The sequence below is a fragment of the Typopeltis vanoorti genome, chromosome 20, assembly GCF_054136105.1.
Source record: "Typopeltis vanoorti isolate ZY-2024b chromosome 20, IOZ_Tvanoo_1.0, whole genome shotgun sequence".
NCBI classification, from domain to species: Eukaryota; Metazoa; Arthropoda; class Arachnida; order Uropygi; family Thelyphonidae; genus Typopeltis; species Typopeltis vanoorti.
Window position 1 is genome coordinate 22066209 of NC_143568.1, and position 26916 is coordinate 22093124.

General features: G+C 36.1%; 1 protein-coding gene across 1 annotated transcript in view; it reads left to right on the plus strand.

Moving 5' to 3' along the window:
• Window positions 1-26916, plus strand: part of eIF3e (eukaryotic translation initiation factor 3 subunit e) — a 119629-nt gene that overhangs the window by 83040 nt on the left and 9673 nt on the right. Inside the window, exons 10-11 of the mRNA XM_090410758.1 lie at window positions 2565-2776; window positions 7449-7551. Of these exons, the coding sequence (XP_090266884.1) occupies window positions 2565-2776; window positions 7449-7551 (315 nt within the window). The remainder of the gene's footprint in view (window positions 1-2564; window positions 2777-7448; window positions 7552-26916) is intronic.

A 26916-nucleotide genomic window follows, 5' to 3' on the forward strand; every position in this document is an offset into this window, starting at 1 on the left:
AAGTCCTGATCAGTTTGTTCTTCATGTTCCTTCCTTTACATGCTCAGTGGAGGTCTCCTTCCTAGTTATATAACTTTGAAATTGAATACTTGAATGAATATTCCAACTTTGGGATTTGACTACATGATAACATTCCTTGTTTTAGGAATGTTATGTATCAAATATTAATTTACTTGTGCTATATCTAGAAACTGGGGGAGTGGAATCGGTAGGGGAAAGCTGTACAAACGCTGAGCCTTTTAATTGATCCCATATTTCTATGTATCCTCTACTATTCCTGAAGTATTAGGAAATTCCTGAAATGTAGCATACAAAATTCCTTGTAAAAGAATTGTTTCCAAAAGTGAACCTCAAAGCCTACAAGAAGTCAGGAAAGATACAAGTTATCATTATCATCTTATCCAGTAGTAGGCCTGGTGACCTGTTCCAGTCTCATGCGATTGCTAGGCTAGTCTTCCTAGCAATTCCTCTCAGAATCTATCCTGGTCCGTCCTGTACATTCTGTTTGCATGCTGTAACCATTTTTGTCTGTTGCTGGATATAGGTATCCTATTTAGTTTTTTTATTATATGTTTGGTTTATTTTCATCTGGTTTATTTCACCTTCAGTATTGTTCTTGGTGACTGGACCTGATGATATCCCCATAAAAGCATGAGGAAACATTAGTACACAAAGAGGGTTGGAGTTTTTAACAGGACTGTTCAACAAATGCATCAAGGAAAATGAAATCCCATTTGACTGGCATACTAGCACTACAGTACCCATTTGGAAAGGCAAAGGTGATGCCACTGTCTGCACTAACTACCACCCCATTTGCCTCCTCTTCCACACCATGAAGATTTTTGAATGCATAATCGATGCCCATTTAAAAGACATTAGTACTATATCACCAAATCAACGTGGCTTTGTGAAAGGTTATGGAAAGACACAGGGAGAAAAGTAAGACAATCCACGTGGCCTTTTTGGACCTGGAGAACGTGTTCAGTCAGGTTCCACATGAACTGATTTAGTACTCTCTATGTACCCATGGTGTCCCTAAAGCCTATACATACTGAGTGCAGTTCCTTTACACTAACATCACTAGCTCTGTCTGCTGTGCTGCTGGTGTCACCAAGCCATTTAACATTTGGGCAGGTGTCCACCAAGGATCTGCCATATCACCACTTCTGTTTATCTTGTGCATGGACACAATGACTACAGACCTGCAACAATCTCATCCATGGACCCTACCGTATGGCTACAATGTTCTGCTGGCCCACAAGACTAGAGTGGAACTTGAATTACTGGTCACCCAGTGGAAAACATGACAACTTAGGTTTGCGACTTAACCTGACAAAAACTGAATTAGAATGTGGCACCCAAACAAATGGCAAAATCCTAGTCAGTGGTACTGAACTTACTATGACCTCTAACTTTCAGTATCTTGGATCCCATGTGACATCTGATAGTAGTATCTTCCCAGATGCAAGAACAAGCATTAATGCTGCCTGGCTGAAATGGCACCAGGTCACTGGAGTCCTGTGTGACAAGAAAATACCCCAGCATCTCAAATCCAAGATCTATTATACAGTCATCCAACCAGTTGCACTTTATGGAGCAGAGTGCTGGTCTGTAACAAAACAGCATGAACAAGAAGAAGAAAGATTACTTTGAGTGTTGCTGTAATCTTTGGTTTGATATGTATGACCTTTGCTGTCTTTGCACCAATAAACTCCTTATCAACCAACCATACTCATCTGGTTTAGTAATGTATATCCTGTGGCTTTTCTCATAAATTTCATTTTAACTGAGTAAGTCATTTATTAAACTTTTTCAGCAATAAGATTTAAATGATGCATGGAATATAATAAAATTAGTTTAATCCTTTATCCAAGTGTGAGCAAACAAAGTTTGCGCCTGAAAGTATCTTCAGGACTGGGGTAAGGTGGTACAACACCAGGGAAACTCGTTGCAAAGGTGGGTCAAACTACCAACACTCCTTTCTCAGTATCTCCTCTAATGCAAAACACACCTCCTTGCGGATATGTCTAATGTTATGCATTAAGGGAAGGGCCACTACCCAGACTAGTTTCGACCTTTATTCAGGTCTCTTCAGTGGGAGCCAGGCCCAAGTGGAGATACCAGGCAGAAGCATTAGCAGGTCATCTCTACCTATAGGAGTTGCCAAATGGTGTGCCACATATTGTAATAATTCTTCATTATTGGCCAGAAATACTTAATCATCTATACATAACTGTATCAAGATGGCCATCATTTCTTAGTGGGATATTTTCACGAACTATCATTCTCCATGTCCGACAATGGCATTGATATATACGTTAAAGGGTAATGGTGATAAAGGGCAACCTTGTCAAATGCCACAACCTAATGGTTTCCAATTTCATATTTTAGTTCCTAATTTTAACTGATATGAGGTTATATCTTTAAAATTGTAAATTGCTACTATTATTTTGTTTGGGGTTTCATCATCAGTGAATGTTTCTGAAAGTTATAATGCTTAATATTTGATTTTGCCCAAATCTTTATAATTTATTGTACATTATACTTTTTTTTACATGTTACAGGAATCATATGCATATAAAGATCCAATTACAGAATTTGTGGAATGTTTATATGTGAATTTTGACTTTGATGGAGCACAGAAAAAATTAAGAGAATGTGAATCTGTTCTGGCCACAGATTTTTTTCTAGTGGCTTGTCTTGAAGACTTTATTGAAAATGCTAGACTCTTCATATTTGAGACTTTTTGCCGCATTCATGAATGCATTTCTATTAAGTAAGTTTTCATTTTATTTTCTTAATTAATTTTTCATTTAAAATTAGTTTTATCTGTCTTCTCTAATTGCATTTTCATTTGTTAATGTATGATGAATAGTTCAATTTCAGGATTTGACTAATAACATTCCTTGTTTTAGGCATGTTATTTATCGAATATGAAAATTGACTTATGCTATATCTAGAAATTGAGGAGGGGGGGGGTATGGAAAGCTGTAAAAAAACGTTACTAATTTTGTTATGTGGGTGGAGACGAAATCAGATTACAGGTATCCCTTGATGTTGCCACGTATATATAAAAATCGTGTTAATCAAATATAATAATCAATGGTAAAAAGTACAATTCGTCCATGATCGATTACTGTATTAATAGTTCATTTTATTTGGTACTCTTTTAGGAAAGATAAAAAATGAATGCAAAGTAAATGTTTAATAAATACTTGTACCTACATTAGTTACTGCAATTTTTTTATCAAAAGAAGTTATCAAGAGTCATTTGAACAGTTTTAGTTTTTTTCTTATCGGCATAAATTCTACGATAACAAGCAAAATGACTCTCCAGACCTGGGCAAACAAGCATTTTTCTATTAACATCTGGATCTATATCCATTACTTGCTGCTTAAGCGATTCTAAACTGCGAAATATTCCATTCAGTTCTTTGACTGTTATCTCCTTTGGAACCTCATCTTCACATTCCATTTGTTCGTTGTTGTGGAATTTCAGGAATATCGTTATCACTGAAATCTTTTGAATTTGAATCCAATAATTCTTTAACATCTTCTGCATCAACACGATCAAAACCAAGGTCTTCACCAATTGCAACGATTTCTTCGACCACGTTGTTCACATGATTTTGAAAACAACCTAAGTCATTAGTGCATTCTGTCAAAAGGTATTTCCAAACAGCTTTCATGCAACTAGAAGACACTTGCTCCCACGAGTCATGAATGTTTTCAATTGCATGTTTAATTTTAAATTTTTTCCTAATTCTTGGAGCTTAATTGCATTTTCTTCCATTGTTGTTTCTACTGCCCTTGAGGATGTCTTTTTAAGAAAATAGGCTTTGGAAGTCGCAATGACGTCCATGTCCATAGGTTGTAGCAATGATGTCGTATTTGGTGGGAAAAATAAAACTTTCACATTCTCACACAGATCATTAAGTGAATTTGGATGACCAGGTGCTTTATCTAAAGTCCTTGGATTCTGAGTTCGACAGACAAGCAGCGGCTTCAATTTAAAATCTCCGTTAGCATTTCCTCCAAGCATAACAGTTAAGTAATCTTTTGATACTTTATAGCCAGGCTGCGCTGCTTCTTTCTTCTTCTTCTAGATGCCATTTTTTTTTCCAGTTTCATCTACGTTGAAATTTTGGCAATAATTGTAATCATTTTCTTCGGTAATTTTCCGCAGCTCAGCAGGAAATGTGGATGCAGCATCTTCATCAGCACTTGCAGCAGCTTCACCTGTTATTTTCACATTCTTTAGTCCAACCCTAAACTGCAAATTTTGAATTGTCTTCTTTATATTTAGTCTCTTCAAGTCTTGAAAACAGGCTTAGAGCTTTGGCCATGATATTATAGGCACTAACTGGAATTCTCTTTTGATTGCGGTCTTCCAGCCAAATAATCAACAGATCTTCCATTTCAACCATTATAGCACTCTGGTTACATGTGCATTGCATACTTGCAGATATAGATGCAACTTTACCTTGCACACAATACTCATCAGCTTTGAATAAAATAGTCCATATTGTAGACTGGTTAAAACCAAATTTGCTTCCAATCTTACTTTTACTTTCACCACGTTTAAATCTTTTAATTATATCAAGTTTTGTATCTAAGGTAATTACTTTCCTCTTCTTTTTTCACTTAATGACCCGTTGTGGGATTGCTCTTATTCTTCGACATGATTAATGGGCTGTAAAATTTACAAAGAACGTAATTTGTAAATACGTACAGCAGAACAACTGAAGCTTGTAATACACCCACTCTTAATGCTAGCAGCGAAGTAACTGGCTGGCACTCAGGCCCTGGGAGCACAGCTGCATGGGAGGAATGACATCGTGCTCATGCCATGAGGCTTGCGTGTTTTTGCATGGTAAATTTAAAGGCGCATTAATCGAAACTCTTGCCGCCTATATCAAGGGATTGCCGCAGTTAATTTCGCTGCTTTAAGCAAGGGATCCCTGTATATGCCTCATCTAATAGAATGCTAATTCCTAATTTATGAGTTATAAAAGTTTTTCATACAATATGGTTCGCTAATGGACAGGTAAAGTACAATATATACTCTCCTAATAAACTTTTGCCCTAGGTGTGATCTGTTCCTCCCTTAGGGGAGGGGGGAATTCAGGCAGAAACAATGGGTATTCCCAGCAAATAGCTGTATTCCTAGTTCTGATCGCATGTTTGGTCTCCAGAGGATTTTGGCTTCTTTCTTCCCCTCCTTCCCTCCCTCCTCCATGATGCAAAGAGCCAAAAGGGATTTTCTTTTGTTTGAAGGTGAATTAGCCAGTTTTATACAGATTTTTTTTTTTTTTAACCCATAAAATAGCCAAACCAGCCAGAGAATATGCAGTTAACAGTCATAATACACTGACTTCAATATCTTTAGTTACTTTGGCTGTAATTTCAACAATTCCCTCCCCCCCCCCCTTTTTTTTTTTTTTTTTTTTTTTTTTTTTTTTCATGAAATCCAAGTGATACCCTTCAACATACTATGGACTAGAACTTCCTCCACTCTAGAGTGTAGCAGCAATAGAGTGATTCCATTTTAGCCAGCTGCTAGTACATGGAACCAATTCTGAGAGTAAAACATCAAGAGCATTCCCATCTGCTGGCTTATAATCCTGCTGCTGCCTACTCTGTCAGACCATCCTTGGAAGAGAGGGACATTGGGAAAATCATGACTGCAGTGAACTGGTGTTTTCTTTATGAATGTGAAGAGTCTTTTCTTCATATTACTTATTCCTACTCTCTGTTTACCAAAATTGGACTTTTAAAAAAAATAAAGTAATAAGGTCACTGTAGTTAAAAATAAAAACTTGTCCAAAGTATTTAAAAAAAAAAAAAAAAAAAAAAAAAAACTTTTTTTTTCCAGATAACTTCAGCATTTGCAGAATAAATGTAAAACATAAATGATGTATATCTCCACTCACAATATCTCCACTCACAATCATCTGAATCTCAGATATCAACTACAACTACTGTATGTATCCTGACTCTTCAAATTACACTCCTCTTCGCCTAAAATCAAGAAACCCTTTCTGGTCCATGGACAAACTCTCTTCAGCTGCCTTACCATCAACATCTGACATGTGGAGAGAACACTGGTCCAACAATCTTCCAACAAATGGTTTCCTGGTTGAAGATCCCTGTGCTCCGAAGCCTGGTTTTGCCCTTCCTAGGAAGATTTGGTATCTATCAACAGGATCAGAACTAACCAGGGCAGATGTGGCTACCTACTACATAAATGGAGACTGTCAGACCACTCTTATTGTGACTGCCCAAGGTGCCAATTTCATGGTGATGGCCTCCAAGACATCCATGAGGTGACAGATGAGGCCCTGGATTGGCTTTCTGATCTGGACATTGACCTATAGCTGCTTTTGTCATAAGAATAAATAAAACAGACATTGTACTTGTGATTTCATGCCAGAGAATGCAAAATCTAGAATCCTCTCTTTTTGAATTATTTTCAATATTTAAACATTACTTTTCCCCTCTATCTTTTTTCTCTCTGAGGCTTGATTTGCTGAGGTCCAGCTGCCTAAACATTAAAGTCCTGTCAGTCGTTTGTCCATATCTCTAATCCCCCTCCTCTCACCAATCCCAAGTTCAACCAAAGAAGTATTTGCTGTAAGTGGTGATGCAACAAAAATTGATGTTTTATCAACCAGCCAGCCGGAATACTAGGTAACACTCCTTCACTAATTTGGTCACAACATCCCTAATTATTTCTCGGCTAGTTCTCATTCAGGCTTGAAACCATTATAATCTTGTGCAAGTTTCAACACAATAGTGTTGAAACTTGTGGGATCTAGCTGATCCCATTGTGGCTTGCCACACTGGCATCAACCAGAATTTAATTTCCTCTTTAGGGGTTTTTGAGGCTGCAGACACTGCAGCTAGGTCAGCTCATTTCTCAAACTTTCACTAGCAATCTATTCCCTACACTGATCACAGTCAGATCATAAGACAGAAACATTTATCTCTGTGGCAGTTATCATGGAATAAAGATACCAACAACATGCTCCATCAAATCAAGTATAAAATCCAATTGTAGTAATCTATACTGCACAGGGAGACTATAAAGAGGAAGTTTTTCTGGCTTGGCTCCACATAGGTCATAGTTACACACTCCATTGAAACCCTTTGATGGAGCTCTTTTCATGGTAAATGAAATTTGAAAGCCTTGTTGCAGTGAAGAAGGGTTTTTCAGTTATTCATAATAGCGTAAGACCTTGTTAAAAATGATACTCTGCAAAGTGTGAACCAAAGATATTTCATATTGATGTACAATAATGTTATAACTATAAATGCAGATATGATTAATGGAGATTTCAGATTAAATTTTTATGCATAGTTTAGGTTTATTTTAAAGGAAAGTTTGTATTAGTGTGAAATGTTATTTAGTTTATAAATTTACACTTGGCTCTCTATTTTCACCCCAGTATGCTTGCTGAAAAATTGAACATGACACCTGAGGAGTCAGAACGTTGGATTGTTGATTTGATCCGCAATGCACGACTGGATGCAAAAATTGATTCTAAACTAGTAAGCATTCATTCTTATATTCTTAATATGAGATATTTTTTATTCTTTGTTAAATTACAGCAAAGTGTTTGCTGTTTTAGTGGTATTAAGTCATCTGCGAATGGCATGCAAAAATTAAGCATACATGTACTGCAACATGAATGTGAAAAACTAAAAATAATTTTTCATCTAGATCAGTGTTTCTTGAAATGTGGTACGTGGACCCCCCGGGGGGTCCGCGAACGGTCTTCATGGGGTCCGTGGCAATTTTCGGCTATGCGTCATTAACGCATGGAATAAAATTAAGTTTGAGAATGTAAAACGTTCCTATTGTATCACTGAATAAGGTACAGAGACATCTGCAGGCTGTGTAATATGTTTCTCAACAAATAGTGCAATTAGAGACTACTGGGTAAAAACGGAACTAATGAATCGCATGAACCCCTCCCACATAAAATGCTGTATAGTAGACAATCAAAACCATATTGTGCACCAGCAATATATGTTTTGTTTGAGTGAACGTGTTAAAACTAAGAAATATATAGTGAATGTGTTTCAGATATTATATAAGGAATTCGGTTGAAGAGAATTAGCATTTCAACTGAACTGTCGGCTTGCTTTTGTCACTTAGTAGCGCGATCTTTTGTTAATACCGCACCAATCATATGGACGTCTTCATAGCTGCTTTATCTCTACTGGCCTACCATTGCTGTCTGTTTCGAGTTCTGCTTTCACTAGCCATTTGTTGAAGGACTGTTCGTTAAATACTGTAATTTTTTTTTTTTTTAGCTTTCAAATTCTTAAGTATGGATCACTGGTTAAAGACTGGATTTTTAAAATGCTCAAAAGAGAGTAATATAGTAGATACAAGTAGCTGTCAGCAACAAGAAAATGTTGATATCAAGTGAAATTGATAAGTGTGTGTTGTCTGACATCTCTTAAGAACCAACTAGGAAGAAAATGAGAAAACTTCGTAAGTACGATATAAATTACTTGAAATGTGGATTTTCATGGACGGGAAATGAAGAGGAACCTATTCCATTATGTATTATTTGCGGTGAAACTTTAAAAAATGAAAGCATGAAACCATGTAATTTAAATCGCCATTTTGAATCGAAACATAATGAATGCAAGGACAAACCTGTCGAATTTTTTCAAAATAAACTAAAAAATTTAAAAGAATCTCAAAAAGTGACGTCAATCGTGTCAGGAGGTGAAAACATGAAGGCTTTAGAAGCTTCATATCGTGTGTCGCTATTAATAGCAAAAAGTGGTGCAACAGAAACAATTGGTGAAACTTTGGTCAAGCCTGCAGCAAAAATAATAGCGGAAATTATGATAGGAGATAATGCAAAAAGATCTTTTGATAGGATTTGTCTTTCATATAGTACCGTTCATCGAAGAATCACTGAAATGGCTGAAAATATAAAACAAACATTGTTATCCGATATACGTAAGAGTCGTTATTATGCGTTGCAGATAGATGAATCCACCGACATTACAAATTTTTCAAATCTTCTAGTGTTTGTTAGGTACGAAAAAAATCAAAAAATTCATGACGACCTTTTATATTGCCAACCCTTGCCAGAACATACAACAGGAGAAGAAATATTCAACAGCATAAATACCTTTATGCATCAAAACAAGCTTGATTGGAAAAGTTGTGTTGGAATAAGCACGGACGGAGCGAAATCCATAGTCGGATCTAAAAAAGGACTTGTTTCAAGGATTCAAGCTGTTGCACCAAATGCAAAGTCGACACACTGCTGCATACACAAGGAGGCTTTGGCTACACATATGATGTCTACAGACCTAAGAAAAGTTCTTGATGAAGCTGTAAAAATCTTAAATTATATTAAAGGCCATCCTCTAAATGCCAGACTTTTCTCTCAACTTTGCAAAGAAATGGGAAGCAACTATACACAACTTCTTTTTCATACCGATGTTCGTTGGCTTTCTTGTGGAAAAGTTCTTACTCATTTATTTGAACTTCGGAATGAACAACAAGTTTTTCTTGATGAAAAGTTTGAATTGAAAAAGTATTTACATAATTGGAAATGGCTCAGTCAATTAGCATACCTGGCAGATATATTTACTGTATTAAATAGTCTTAATTTATCTTTACAAGGCAAGGAAATTTCTATATTTCATGTCCAAGATAAAGTGAACGCCACGTTGGCAAAAGTGGGTTGGTAATGGAGAATTTGACGTGTTTCCATCGCTGCTTCGTGAATTGCTCGCAAGTTCAAATGAACAAATTGATGATGATGTGAAAATTACTATCATGCAGCATTTAAAAAGCTTACAAATGAATCTAGAAAAGTATTTCCCTGAATTAGTCATTAATATTGAGTGGATAAGATACCCTTTCAATAAAAACAAATTTATGACAAAGGGTCTATTGTCAATAGAAGAACAACTTTTAGAACTAGCTTCTGATGGTTTTCTAAAAAATAAATACAGTGCGATTACGTTATCATCATTTTGGCTACAAATACAGAATGAATTTCCTGAATTAACAGATAAAGCTCTAAGGTTCATTTTTCTATTTCCAAGTTCATATCTGTGCGAAGTTGGATTTTTGGCCCTCGTAGCTATTAAGACGAAGAAGAGGAATCGCATTATAGATGTCGAACCGCATCTGAGATTGAAATTAATAACTATAGAGCCAAATTTTGCTGAAATTTTATCTCACCATAAGCAATTTCACTCCTCTCATTGATGATAAATTATTTCAAGTAAGTAAAACTTTATAGTATCTTTATAAAGTTTGTTCTATTAAAAATAAATCATATTTTTTGTTTACATGAACATATAAATTCAAATAAAATAGATTTTTAATATTTTGAATTAATTAATTAGGGTACTTGGTAATAATGAAAATTTAAGAAGGGGTCCGTGGATATCTGAAGTTTGAGAAACACTGATCTAGATAATTCATCCCCTCCATCTTTTTTAGATTGTATATCTCATCCACAGCCGTGCATATAATACGCAGATTGACTGAGAGTAAGAAATTTCAGGAACCCTGCTGTAGAGATCCAACATGAAACTTTTTCAGACCTTGAGACCACAACTCTCCAATAAGCATGGTTGTAGTCTCACACCAGGTGATGAAAATCATCTGTCTTAATAAGTAACGACTAGTTTTAGTTTCTTCACTTTCACGTCTTATTTACTTTTTTGTCATAAATTATATGTAATCATGATTTAATTTAATGCTGAACCAGCTGGTTGGTTGTTTTTGATTTATAACTGAAACAGCTAAGGCTTTGAAGCCAGAGTAAATTGCATAGGCTATAAGGCCATGTCTGCAAGTTCTTATGGCCAGTTTGCCTGTTGTGCAGGATTCAAAACCTAAGTTTCCAGAAAGCAAAACTCTGCCTCCTCCACACACACACACACACACACACACACACACACACGTGTGTGTGTGTGTGTGTGTGTGTGTGTGTGTGTGTACAGGGTGTTCGGGATAAATTTGACATATTTATAATTAATTATATTTTTCCGTAAGTTACATGTATTAACACACACTTCTCTTCATTTAAAAGTTTGGACCCTTCTTCATTCACATACAAGATGTCAGAAAGGATGGATAGCTGGAACCCACCTGAATCATGGAAGAGAATAACTTGCATCATGATGATTCGTGCCCGCCATCAAAATAAGGATATTACGACTGCTGCCCAATGCTCCCTGAATACAGTAAAAACAATCAGGCATGAACTAGAGACTTGCAATGGTGACTACGAGGATGTAGCAAGAAGAAAGATCCCTAGCAGACGATCTGATTGCGTTCGTACAGCAGAATTCCTCGCAAATCTGCAGGAACAGGTGTTGAAGAACCCTGGCATTGGAATTCGGGCTTTGTTCGTGGAGTTGCTAATTGTAGTCAAGCCCTGGATAACAAGGGTAGGCAATGGTAGGCCGTATGTATGGCAGCAGGATTCGGCCCCTTGCCACACCTCTGGGAAAAGTCAAAAATGGTTGTCTGAAAATTTCTACGACTTCACCAGTCCAAACGTTTGGCCTCCAAACTCCCCAGACCTTAACCCCATGGATTATTTTGTATGGGGCGCAGTTGAAAAAGACACCAATCGCACTTCCAGTAATACAAAAGCCCAGTTAATGGATAAAATTAAAACAGTTTTTGCGGCCCTTCCCAGGGAGACTGTAGCATCAGCTTGTTCGAGGTTCCGAAGCAGAATTGAAGCTGTGATCGATGCTAATGGTGGTTATTTTGAGTAAATCTTGTTGATAGTATTGTAATTAACTCTGCCTGTAATGTTTTTTTGTCAATTCATTAAATTTAATAGATACAAAGAAGATTTTCTTTTTCCTTACGAAACTGTCAAATTTATCCCGAACACCCTGTATATATATATGACTAGCTAACTCATCTTCAGTTGAAAAGTCCGGATAACAGTTCTTCACATCCTAGATGGGATTTAAACACAGGTTGTTCCAGCCATAGGGCAGCATTAATACTGAACTAGTGCCACAGTTTAACTGAGAGTGTGTCTCCTCCAGCCAGTAGAAACTTTGCTATCCAATAGTTCAGCATTGACTTTGCTATGGTGCATTCATTGAGGAATTAGGTTGTGACCAGTGCTAACTACATGAACTATATACTGGAATATATTTATATAAATGTGACTATACAGAGGACTTCTTCATATGTATAAAATTGAGAAGTTGTAATATAGAAAATAGTAAATAAATATTACTGGTGTTACTTAGACAGGATTCATAATCGGATTGCTGATATTGTACCTCATGGTGGTTTTTTTTTTAACTCCCCCCCACACACACGAAAGGTCAAAAAGACAATAACACACTACAGTATTAAGTGCAGCAAGTGATTAAGGAGAAAAATGTAACCCGTTGACATGTTTCTTAAAGAGTGGGAGATTATACTTAGTGGAGAGATTGTTCCAAAGAATAGAGGTGGATGGAGCGAAGGAATCTGATGAGAAGTTAGTTTGGTGTGTTCGAAGTTGGACGGTGTATGGGTGTTATCCAGTGGCTGCTCTAGTTCTATGATTAGAAGATGTGTGCTTCTCTCACAGACTGAAGGGAGTCTGTGAGAGAAGGATGGGCTATTCCTCAACTGAATAGCCCACCCTTCTCAGGAGTGTAGATATGCTGTACTTGCAAAATGATTTAAATAGACTGGAATTGTGGGCACTGGAAAATGGATGTCACTATAAGGTCATGCACTTTGGCTTGATTAGATATCCAGTGTCATATTATATTGGTGGGATTATTCTATAAGAAACTGATCAGGATAGGGATCTTGGAGTGTGTAGATATGAAGTTGAAATTTAGGGTTGAGGTGTAACAAAGATTGCAAATGCAACTCAGAGAATAATTGAAATGCTAAAGGAATTCGCAGTTGATGTGTTCAATGTTTCTTGTCTATTTTTGTTGCTGATTTTCATACCAAATTTGTTACAGCTGTTATTTAATTTAGTTAGAGTAGCCTGGAGACTTGCTAGATGTGTTTAGGAGTACAACATTATCTGCAGAAAGCAAAGAGCTAGTTTGCTATCTCCAATTATAATATCAGATCTAATGCCACTTCTTTCATGTGATCCATATAGATGATGAATAATATGCATCCTTGTCTTACCCCTGATTTGACATCAAAACCATCTTTGTGTATTTCCTTCAATTCTAACTGCTGACTTACAACTTAAATATGGACGGTGTACTGCTCCGTATAATGTTCTATTTATTCCATATAATTATAATGTTTAGAAAAGCTTTTCTGTGGGCACCTTGTCATATGCTTTTTTCAAGATCTATGAAACTTAAGTACAGATCCATGTTATATTCCAATGATATCTCAACTATTTGTTGTAAAGTGAAAATCTGATCTTGACAACCTCTATTTTGTCTGAACCCACATTTCTCTTCCACAATCTTTCTCAATCTCTTTTCAAGTATGTTAGCATAAATCTTACCTGGAGCACTTAGTAGAGAAATTCTTCTGTAATTCTGGTTGAATATCATCTACTCCAGCTGCCTTTTCACATTTCAAGTTTTTGGTTGCTTTCTCTAACTTAAGTATTGATATGTACTCCTCTTTGCATGCTGCTTGGAAATGTTCTTGTATGGATCTGTCACTGCTTGTTTTGTTTAAACAGTCTTTCAAAGTAATTAATCCAGACATCTAGAATGTCTTCTTTATCATCTGTGATTCCTTTTACAGTACTCTTTCCTCCATTTCTAAGCTTTTTCAGTAGCCTTCAAAACAGTTTTTCACTTTCCTGATATCTGTTTTCTATATTCTTACCAGTCTTCCCATGACTTTTTTATAGCTACTTTTATACATAACTTAGCCCTCGCATATTTTTCTCTGTATTCTTTTAGGACATCTGCCGACTTATTTACTAGGAACTTTAGGTATGCTTTCTTCTTTTCCATAACTGCTTCTTTACCTTCTTTTGTCCAGTATGGTGTTCTTATTTTTCTAAAATTTCAACTTCACCACATACCTCCCTATCAGAATCAATCAATCAATGTCTTCTTCAGAGTTTTCCAATGAGACTCCAAGGTTTGTTTCTTGTTTTCAAATTATTTCAGATTTTCTTCAATAAAGGTTTGTATAGTTGTCTATAGTTTACCAGTACCTGATAAATGCTGCTCAACTTTAATGATTTTTAAAACTTTCTTACATACTGTTCTTTTCAATGCTGATATCCATTTTTATCCTGCTAAGTAATTGTCACTTCCAATTTCAAATCCCTTATACACTCTTGTATCTTGAACCAGCATGAAGATATCACTATCAATAATGACATCAATGAGGCTTTTCTTGTTTCTTGTGTATTCTCTCCACATGAACTTGTGCACATCTTTATGTTGGAACATGGTGTTAGTAATGACTGGTCCATGTCTTGAGAAGAAGTCCATTAAATACTTACCATTATTATTAGCTTATCCCTTTTCTCCAAATTTTCCCAAAACGTTCTCGTATGCCTGGTGGGATTCATTTTCTATTCTGCTGTTCAGATTTCCAACAATGATTAGTTTTTCCATTTTCTTTGTCAACTGCCTGTTCCAATGACTTGGAAAATTCTTTCACTTCTTCCATAGAAGAACTTTCTGTGGCACCATAGACACAAATGCATATTTATGAGATATTTCTGTATATGACCCCGCAATGGGGACAGGGGCACAAACTAGGAAATTGTCAATTTTCCGATTTTGAAGTCCCACATCACTCTACTTGAAACTACCTTCCAATCAAATGGAATTCTGATCATTTAAAACATCTGTGCACAGGTGCACATACATGCTTTCAAAATACTTGAATTGTTGCTATAAAACCATAAAGAGCAAAGCTCAGATTTATGTTTAGATGAATGGATTTAATACAAATTTGCAGATTCTAAGATTTTTCTTTCTGTTTCATAGCATGTGAATTGTTTGTTGAAAATTTTAACCAGTAGATGACATTGCATCTACTGGTTAAAATTAAAATAAAATAAGATGCCTCATAAGTTTTGTGGGACACTAATGTAGATTTCACTGCATCCAACTGCATACCATAAGATGGTATGCAGGTGGCCAGTGAGTAGCTATTTTGCTAAAAGCTATCAACCAAACATATGCAACATTGAACTCATCACTACCTCTTCACTGTATGATGAAACTCGTGTATGAGGAGGAAGTACTAGAGCTGTTCCACAAACTGAATAAGAATTCTGCAATAGGAACTGATGAGACATAGGCATGGATGCTAAAAGATTATTCAGCTTAACTGGTTATTCCTTTCACTAGACTATATAATTTGAGTCTCAGAACAGGGAAGACTCCACAGGAGTAGAAAGAATGTATTGTATTCCCATTGCACAAAGGTGATGCAAAGACCAATGTATCCAACAATCGACCAGTCAGTATCTTGGTGGTGGTGGGGGGGGGGGGGTTGGAAAGGTTTGAATTGTTGCTATAAAACCATAAAGAGCAAAGCTCAGATTTATGTTTAGATGAATGGATTTAATACAAATTTGCAGATTCTAAGATTTTTCTTTCTGTTTCATAGCATGTGAATTGTTTGTTGAAAATTTTAACCAGTAGATGCAATGTCATCAAGATGCCCCATAAGTTTTGTGGGACACTAATGTAGATTTCACTGCATCCAACTGCATACCATAAGATGGTATGCAGGTGGCCAGTGAGTAGCTATTTTGCTAAAAGCTATCAACCAAACATATGCAACATTGAACTCATCACTACCTCTTCACTGTATGATGAAACTCGTGTATGAGGAGGAAGTACTAGAGCTGTTCCACAAACTGAATAAGAATTCTGCAATAGGAACTGATGAGACATAGGCATGGATGCTAAAAGATTGTTCAGCTGAACTGGTTATTCCTTTCACTAGACTATATAATTTGAGTCTCAGAACAGGGAAGACTCCACAGGAGTAGAAAGAATGTATTGTATTCCCATTGCACAAAGGTGATGCAAAGACCAATGTATCCAACAATCGACCAGTCAGTATCTTGGTGGTGGTGGGGGGGGGGGGTTGGAAAGGTTGGTTAGGGCTTGTATTCAAAAATGTATTGACAGAAAATATTTTGCAGCATGGGTTTACTAAGGGAGGGTCATGTTTTTAGCAACTTGCTCACATTCTATAATGTTACCACTTAGTAAGACAAGGGGAATAGATACACCGTGATACTTTTGGATTTTGCTAAGGCTTTTGACAGAATACAGCATGGTAGGCTGTTGCATAAATTGAAGAATATGGCTTTGGATTATAGAATATTAGCGTGGATAAGGGGATGGCTGACTGACTTATATCAAAAAGTGGTATATGGGGGATGTGACTCTGCGAGATTTAAGGTAACCAGTGGTGTACCACAATGATCAGTGCTTGGTCCACTGTTATTCAATCTGTACATTAATGATGTTGGAAAAGATCTGACATGCGACACAGCTGTTTGCTGATGATGCAAAGATAAGTAGGGTAATCAGGAGAGCTGCTGATATTCAGTACTTGTAGAATAATTTGAATAGGCTGGAATTGTGGGCACTTGAAAATGGCTGTCAGTTCAATGTTAATAAATGTAAGGTAATGCACTTTAATGTGATTAAATATCCAGTGTCGTATTTTGGTGGGCTTATGCTAGAAGAAGCTGATCAGGTTAGGGATCTTGGAGTTTTAGTAGGCAGGAAGTTGAAGTTCAAGTGTCATATAGCAAAAATTTAAATACAACTCAGAGAATAATTGAAATGCTGATACAAAACCTTAACATGTAAAGGTAAGGAAATCATTTTGCCTCTTTACAAGGCTTTGATAAGACATCACTTGGACTGTTCTGGTCTGGTGTCCTGGTTTCAGTGATGATTCTGATACATTGGAGAGAGTTCAAAGGAGAATGTCAAAAATGATATCAGGATTGTTGAATACTAATTATGAAGACAGATTGAGAATTTGTAGGCTGCAGACACTAGCTGACAGGAGAAAGAAGGATAATATGACTACAAACTTCTGAAAGGGTTATACAGAATTTTTCATTTTATGGAGGATGGAGAAAGGAGACACACAAGGACATCCTTGGAAGTTGAGAATGATTGCTGTCAAGAAGTGGATGAGGGCTATATTTATCTGTCATAGAGTGATGTGTGATTGGAATGGATTGTCATTGGATGTTGTTCGTGCATGTAGTATGAATAAATTCAGGAACAGGTATGCACACCTGGTGCAAATAGCATAGCCTCCCTCGATAAGTTCGTGACTCCCTTGAGGTTTCTTTTAATAATGTAATAATGAGTTTTCTTTTGTGTAGTTTTAAATTTGCAGGAGCCTGTTATTGGTATTTAATTAATGGTCCTGAGGTTGAATTAAGTGTATTACCTAATTCAACCTCAGGTAAGCTTTTTAAATGAAAAGCTGTGAAGAGTTTAATGACACCCTGTTTCTGTAAGCCTGATAAAAAGTACTATCTTCTCTCTTTGAATCATAATATTGGAAAAAGATAACAAGAGATACCACTGTATTTGAAATTGATTGCAAAAAATTATTACTGTTGCATTGCATAAATGTAACTTATAATGCATTATAAGTTAAAAATATTATGTCTTCAATTTATTTCAGTGTTTTCATGTGCATAGTTTCATTTATTTGTGTAAATTTTAAAGTTGTTGCATGTGTTTTTACTGCATATGACAGTGCCCTACTCTGTGTTTTTGTTCTCATTCTTTCAGATAAGGCTGTCAACTAATCCATACTTTGTGTAATGCCAGTGTTGTTGATTTGTTTTTATTATTTTTCTTTTGATTTCTAATTTAGATTCTTTAGTAACTGCCTTTTTTGTGCAGTATTAAATGGATTTTATAATCTTTGTCAGTCATCTTCATTTTAAACTATTAACCATTAAAACATCCATATTGATGAAATATATCAACCGTCTTACCTTTTCATATCCATGTTTTGGGTGACATAAATCATGGCCAGTTAGGTTTTTTTTTTTTCATTCATCACTAAGATAAATAAGATGAATTACCTTGTCTAATTCTTTGGTTACTTTAATTTCTTTAGTTTGTTCATATTCTGTATTTATTATAGAACTGTTATTTCCTTTTGTTTCAGTCAACATAATAGGAGTGACTGAAACAAAAAAAAAAACCAAAACCGGCGAGTTTTTTCTGAGCAATAAATACAAAATGTTATATTCAGGCAATGGCAATCAAGGAAAAGGAGTAGCCATAGTATTCAACACTAAATACGAGGCTAATCTTCTTGAATGGCAGGCAATTTCAAGTAGAGTGATGTGGGCAAATATCAGAATGGGGAATTGGACAATGAGACATATTTGTGCCTATGATCTCACAGAAGGTTCTACTAAGGTAGAAGTGAAGGAATTTTTTCATGCTTTACAGAAAGCAACTGACACAATGAAAAAGGAAAAGTTGGTCCTTGTTGGGGATCTAAATAGCAGAGTAGGAAATGATTGTCAGACATACAAAAAATTTTGGGAAAATTTGGAGTAAAGAGCAAAGCTAATAATAATGGCAAATACTTGTTGGATTTCTGCTCAGGACATGGACTGGTTATTACTAACACCATGTTCCAACATAAAAATGTGCACAAATTCACATGGAGAGAAGAGGCAAGGAATAAGAAAAGTCTCATTCACTATATTATTGTTGATAGTGATGTTTTCTCTCTGGTGCAGGAGTGTACAGGATTTGAAATTTGAAGTGATCATCATTTAGTCTTAAGCAGGATAAAATTGAATTTCATATTGAAAAAAAGAACATGTAAGAAAGTTTTAAAATGAATAAAAGTTGAGCAGCTCTCAGATGTGAACTATAGACTAAAATATACAAACATTATTCAAGAAAAAATGAAAGAGTTTATAAGAACAGGAATCAAATCTTGGAGATTCAGTGGCAAGCTCTGAAGAAAACATTGATTGATTGATTCTGCCAGAGAGGCATGTGGTGAGGTTGTCTGCAAGGATAGAAAAATCAGAACTCCCTGGTGGACACAAGAAGGTAAAGATGCAGTGAAGGAAAAGAAGAAAGCATATCAAAAGTTCTTGGCAAATAAGTCAGCTTGTGCTCTTAGAGAATACAGAGACAAATGTAAGAAAGCTAAACATTGTGTAAAACTAGCTAAACAAAAGTCATGGGAAGACTTTTAAGAACATAGAAAATAAATATCAAGAAGGTGGCAAAATATTCTGGAGGTTGTTGAAGAAGAGAAATGGAGGAAAGAGTGTTGTAAAAGGAATTAGAGATGATAAAGGTGACATGAAAACAGGAGAAAAAGATATCCTTGAAGTATGGAGCAATTACTTTGAAAAATTGCTAAATGAAACTAGCAGTGATGACAGCACAGGGATAAAAAACACTGACCAGGCATACAATCAATAATACATATCCATGCTTGAAGTAGAAAAAGCCATCAAAAGTCTGAAATGTGGAAAGACAGCTGGAGTAGATGATATTAGACCAGAAATGCTCAAGTATAGATGTATAAAAGTTTTGCAGTGGCTGCACTGCATAGTTCAGAGGGTCTGGGCAGAGGGACGAATTCCTGATGATTGGAGTAGAGCTCTAATAGTACCCATATATAAAAAGGGAAATAAAACAATGTGCAAATTACAGAGGTATTTCCCTACTGACTGTTCCTGGCAAGATTTATGGCAGTATACTCGAGAAACGGTTGAGAAGAATTGTGGAAGAAAAGCTTGGTGATGAACAAGCTGGATTCAGGCCAAATAGAGGCTGTCAGGATCAGATATTCACTTTATGACAAATAGTTGAAAAGTCATGGGAATATAACAAAGATCTGTATTTAAGTTTTGTAGATCTGGAAAAAGTATATGACAAGGTGCCAAGAGAGAAACTATTCAAAATGCTAGTTGTATGGTGTCAGTGGATCATTATATCAAGCAATACTTAGTCATTATTTGAGTTGTAAGTCAGCAGTTAGAATTGAAGGAAGTACAGGCAGATGGTTTAATGTTAAATCTGGTGTCAGATAAGGATGTACATTATCCCCTCTGTTATTCATTATGTATATGGATCACATTATGAAGAAAAGTGGTATTAAACATGATATCAGAATTGGAGATGTTAATGTATGCTCTTTGCTTTATGCGGACGATGTTATACTTCTAAATAAATATGTTACAAGTTTGCAAGATTCCCTGACTAAATTGAATAACTGTTGTGATAGATAGCCAAAGGAAAGATAGATGCGTTATGAAGGTCAGCAATAACAAGACAAAGATAATGAAAATAGGCAAAGCAGTGAAAATATCAGTTGCATTGTGAATGGAGAACAAGTAAAACATTTCAGCTACTTAGGCACGATTTTTAGTGAAGATGGTAAATTCAATTTGAGAAATAGATAACAGAATCAACAAAGCTGGTATTGTAGGAAGTCAACTGAATAAATTTATATGGAATAAGAGAGAAATTAGTCAAAACACTAAATTAGCTGTATACAAGACAATGTTCAAACCAATTTTAACTTATGGATCTGAGAGCTGGGTCAGATGTAAAACACTTGACCAAAGACTAGAGACTGCAGATATGAGAGTCCTGAGAAAGATTAGGGGTGTGAACAGATGGCATCAATGGCAATATCATATTAAAAACGAGGATATTAGGAAAGAATTTGACATTGTCAGCATCCAGGAATGCGTTAGCAGAGCTAATCTCAGGTGTATGGTGACCTAAACAGAATGGGCGAGGAAAGATTAGCCAAACAGGTGTTCTCTCCAGGTTGGCAGTATCAATCCACCTATATCTTGGTCTTCCCAGAGGAAGCCCAAGATATAGGTGGATTGATATGGTAAAAAGTGCCTTAGAAGATAGATATCTAAATATAAGATCTGACAATGTTGTAGCTTTAACAGGAAACAGATTGATTTAGCAGAAAATTGTAGGTAGGAAGTTAGTAATGATGTAAATTTTTCATGTAATACTATCATATCCTGTACACCTGTTGAGGGTAAATGTCAGGAATTTGATGATGATGTTCTGCTATTTATTTTGGTATGTTTCTTATTTTTTGTGTAGTCATTATCTTTTAACTTTTAAAGCATTTTACCAAATGCTTTAAATCTGTCTTGGGAGGTTTATTGCATTCCAATAATTGCTGTGTTATATGCTTTAATATAAAAATATTGTGTGTATTGTGCATTTGTTTATCCAACCAATAGATTTAATAAGTTGATCAAATTATTTATGATATTTCCAGTTATTTTTGTACATAAATTTTAATGTTGTGCAAAGGAAATTTATTCCTCTGTAGTCACAGGAGTTTTTTTGATATTGGTATTATTAAACTCTTTAGCCAGCCATTTAGTTTTTTTATTATTATTATTATTATTTTATTTTACAGTCATTCCTTGGCTTATAAACATGCAATTTACCACTCAACACTTAAGGATCGCAATCCCATTAATATATTCATCGAATACCACCTCCTTCCTGCAACCCATGTGCCACGGTGTTATTGCTGCCACTTGAGGGTGAGGAAACTCTTAGAAACATTTTACAATGCAATATCTTGCATTGTAAAAAAATGTAGATGCCAAGCAAGGCACCATCACAGTATATCAGTAGTGTTTGGAAGAAGCGTCTAAAATTATATATTCATACATTCACACGATTTCACAAGGACAAAGCCTTAGAAGAAGTTAATGACAAGGTAGTACCATTGGCTAAAGAGTTGGAGGTTGACACTGAGAATGTAGAGTAGTAGTTGGTGAAAGCTGTGGAAGAAAAGCTCTCAAATGAAGACCTATAGAGTTAGAAGCACAAAGTTTCAGAAGAAGGAAAGAGAGAGAGAGAAAGGTGGGGTGGTGGAGAAGAATCTGATCCCAAAAAAAAAGGTCTACATTGAAAAAATTGGCAGAAGAAATAAATATCAACGTAGAGAGATTTTGTAGAGAGAAGTAGACAGAATGATGCAAGCTTCAGTTGCTTGCTATAGAAAAATTTATGCAGTAAAGAAAATACAAAGTATCGGGTTAAGTTGTGTGTAATGTACAGATACAGATTTTTAAAAACCCACTTCTGCTGTCTGCCACTGACCTTATGAAGAGATGAGCCTAGACCCTCTAGAAGTTGTTTGTTTAACCATCCTTCAAATGCTTTATTGCAATTTCTGAATTTGAAAAATTTGTTGTTGATGAACTAGCCTCCCCTTCCTCCACTGATGAATCATCCAATTAATAATACAGCATTGTAAACTGTTAATATTTGGTCCCTTTACACTAAGTATGAGAAATTTTCTTTTTGGATTTATTAGTCAACCATAGTTCTATATAAATATATACAATCGTCGACAAGTTTCACCAGCTTAAGTCTGTCTGGCTTCTTCAGGACAAGAAATGAGTACACTAACGTTAAATGCTAAAAAAAGATTAAAAAATTAAAACAAAACTGAAAATATAAGTGCATGTGACAATAGAATTCAAAGAAATAAATTTTAAATTATAATTACTAATTTTTTTAAGCACAGGAATGTTGCTTAGGCATGACTTCCTAAATTTGAAAAATTGGAAAGGCAGTCATTCTTGTTGAGGTTTGGTCTCTTAATGTGTGGCTTCACAACTTTCTTTATATAGTCTTTCAAGTAAAAAATAACTTTTGTGTAAGACAAGTTTTATTCCAGTGAATTTTATACCTATTAGATAAGGTATGGCTGTCCAAACCAGACTTATTGGACCCATGAAGTAAAATATAGTCTTAATGTTCTAGACAAGCTGAGCTGAACAATCCATTGTCCATAATACAAAGGCCACATGAGAACTGGATTCTATAAACTCCAGGATGAGAAGGCAGAGAATATTTGTCATTCAGAAAGTCTAGGAAGGAATTTAATTTCTAAACGTGATAAAAAGAAACTTGTAAGTCAGTTTGGCAAAGTGGTCTCAGTTCTTTCCAGTACATTACGTATGGAATAGAAATTCTAGAAAACCTCTTCTATAGGAGGATTTGGATGAGGGCCATAATTATTAATTATTTTGTTAAATATTGGTATTGTATTTATTAGAGATGAATGTAACTCTGATAAAGGGCAGTTCATTTAAAAGAGAGCCAGTAGAACAGTTTATGTGCAATTATTTTACTGAGCACACAGAACTGTACTGTGTATGAACAGTTTTATTTATAATTTGTACGTTGCATTGCATTTCACTATACACAAATGATAAAATTAGTTTAAAATGTAATAAAACAGACCTATATGTTTTAGCATTCAGGCATTTACTTAACATATCCTTATAGTTCATACAGTGATTTCTGACGACTTTTCTCCTTATGGCAGGATTGTTGGAACATGTCATGAATTAAGGACTGACTATACTTTATTTAAAATATCACGATTTTTTTTTTCGTTACCTGCTTCCTTTCATATTTTTATTTGTTCTGTGAAATGTCAGAAGTTGAGCAGGGAAAAAAAAGTATTGTTTATGATAAAAAAAGAATACCAAACTCTTATTGAAGCTGTGGATGTAATGCATTTGTGCCAGGATTGGCTAGATGTGAAAGTCAACCAAAGAAGAGAACAGTGATTGGGGATAGCAAAAGTGAGGGAGAGGGGAATTGTTGGAAGCATTATAAGTCATGAGATAATCTTCCCCTCACTTGAGAATGACAAGGAGATTGGTGTTTAAGACATTGGTTGTAAAACATCTTGAAGCTTGATTCATTAGAGCACTACACGATTTTGTGAATGAATAAGAGGAATAGAGAGTTCTGTCATCGGCTATGAGAAAGTATTTTGAAAGTATGATTAAAAAGTATTCTGAATCTATTCAAATGGAAACCATCGACCTTATATAAGACCTTTCATCTATCAAATTCACTCCGCACCATTCTTCTGCATTAACCTGCAGACTGACTCATTTGCAATAAGTCTTCTTGGCTCACTACTATTATACTGTGACAGCAAATTTTTCAATCTTTACTTTCTTCACTCTTCTTATTTGTGTGCACCAGCAACTCTCTTGTATTTTCTCGCATCCCACATTTGTCATCTGCTAGATCAGTACCCACCAAAATAATTATCTCCTTCACTTTCTCAATCTGTATCCTTAAACACTGCTAACATCTTTAATTTTGACCTCAAAGAAACATGATTTCACCATCCTCTATACAAGCACTCCTTATTGTGAAATCTCCATAAAAAATTTGATCCTTATCCTGTATCTTTCACCCTTTCATATGCTTTCTCTCCCTTTACATCTATCTCTTTCACTTTCTCTCCCATGTTTTGTTCTCTGAAGAACTCCATGTAGGTGCTCAATCTCTTAATTCCCATTGTCGTTCTCTTCATTTCTCACCATTTTGTTCTTTCTATCACTTGTACTGCATGCATCCTCACTTGCTCCCAACACTTTACTTGCAACAACAACAACAACCTTGCTGACATTCACATTTTCTCATTTTTCATCGTTCAATTCTCACTTTTCTTTACTCTCACTACACTTATGGCACTCACTCTCAAAAATTCCTGAGGCATGAAGTCACCAGTTTCACTCTTTTTCTGCAAATCTCTCATCCTACGAAATGAATACATTTCACACATGCTGCAGCAAACAAAATCACACACATATTCAAATTAACTACCAATGGTTTCTCATTTATTTATTTATATTTATTTATTCTTATGGCAAAAGCAGCTGCAGGTCAATGTCCAGGCCAGAAAGCCAATCCAATGCCTCATCTTTCACCTCATGGATGTCCTGGAAGCCACCACCACGAAATTGGCACCTTGGGCAGTCATTTGCGATATGAGTGATTGTCTGGGTCACATAAGAACAGTCACAATAAGGGTGGTCTGACAGTCTCCATTTATGCAGTAGGTAGCCACATCTGCCCTGGTTAGTTCTGATCCTTTTGATTGATGACTGAATCTTCCTAGGAAGGGCAAAACCAGGCTGGCAGAGCAGAGGGATCTTCAACCAGGAAACCATTTGTTGGAAGATTGTTGGACCAGCGTTCTCTCCACATGCCAGGTGTTGATGGTAAGGCAGCTGAAGAGAGTTCATCCATGGACCAGAAAGGGTTTCTTGATTTTAGGCAAAGACTAGATGGATTTACCAGGGCAGGATCGGGCTCTCGTTACTTTATTAAATACTTTAAGCAAGGCTTGTCTTCTCCATATTTGGTGGAGCAATGTTATTAGGACAGGCAGCCAGGGGAGAGGGGTGCTTCTCAGTGTCCCACTAATTGTCCATGTGTTATCTGGTAGAGTTTAGCTGGGTGTCTATAATGTTAGTGTGCACACTTCTTTCCCAGACATGGCACAGTATTCTGCTGCAGAGAATGCAAAGGCTAGTGCAGACGATCTTAAGACATCAGCACCACAACCCCAGGTTGTTCCAGCAAGCCATGAGATATTATTTCTCATTTTAATTTTGTTGGACCTTTTATAGGTTAGGCTTCTGTCCAGGCTCACTCCAAGGTATTTCAGGTGAAGCTTATTTTCTACCATTTTGCCACAGAAAGAGAGGTTGAGGTGTCGATTCGCCTCTGCATTGTTCAGGTGGAACACTGTTTTTGTTGGATTTGGCTTCAGGTACCACTGCTTGAAGTACACCTCCAGGATGTTCAGGTCTGTGTTCGAGGTTGTTTCCAGGTTGACAAACCTGGAGACAGACTGGTTTAGGATTGTGAGATCATCGGCGTATATATATATATATTTGCTTGAGCTGGTATGTGGTAAGTCAGACATGTAGATGCTAAATAGTAAAGAGGATAACACAGAGCCCCTGTGGAAGAATCTGGGCCTGCTCTTTTTTCCACTAATATTGGCCCGGATTTTTCTGTTGGAGAGAATCGATTCAAAAAGCTGGAAAGTTGTTTTGCACCTTATGATATTGCTTGGCTTTTAGGAGAAGGCCCCTGTTCCAGACTGTGGCATAAGCTGATGTTAGGCCAATGAAAATGACTCGGAATTTAAGTTTCTTCTGGAAGCCTCCTTCAATCTGTGTGTCAGGGCCAGGACCTGGTCACAGTAACTTCTTCCCGGCCTGAAGCCAGTTTTTTCAATTGAGAGTGCTCTTTCGATGAGTGGTGAAATTCTTTTAAGGAGAATTCATTCAAAGAACTTAAAGGTGGAGATAGGTCGTAGATTTTTGACATTATTTGGATCTTTCACTGGTTTCGCAGCAATTATTTTGGCTTCCCACCACAGTTTTGGTAGTTTTCCATTTATAATTTTTTAAGAAAAGGGCAGCCAGGAGGATACCATCGACTCCTCCAGCCTTGCCATTCTTGGTGAGTTTTAAGGCTTCCTGTAACTCTTCAAGAGAAACTGGCTGTACAAGTTCAGGAATTAAGGCCATCTTCAGATTTTTTTCTGATGGAAGATTGCACGGTTATTTTCCCAGTATAGCTGGGACTTATCTTGGAGGTTTTCAGTAAATGATTACTGAAAATCATTTTTTGGTACTGCCCCCAACCCTCCTCCAATTTTCTCAGAAGTGACTTGCACACATTATTTCCCAAAATGAAAGTTTAAAAATCATGGTGCAAGATATATGCGAGGATTTTCAGAAACAGTAAAGTTTTTAGGAAAAAAACTGAAAATGGTATAACTTACCAATTTTCAAAGAATTTGCTATCGCTACTTCCGTCCTCAAGAGCGGTTTCCTTGTGTGCATCGTCAAATTCATCTACCCAAATAGCATCATTTTCTTTCCCATTATTTCAAGCAAAAATTACCAATAATTTACAAGACTTGAGATACTTAAACAAACAATCTTTCACAAATGACTAATGAGAAGTGAAAGTAGAGCGTGAAATTGACAGCAATGATAGGCTGGTAGAGATAGAGCAGCTATGGAAATGTGCATATGATTGGTGTGATATTGACAAAAGATTGCATGACTCAAC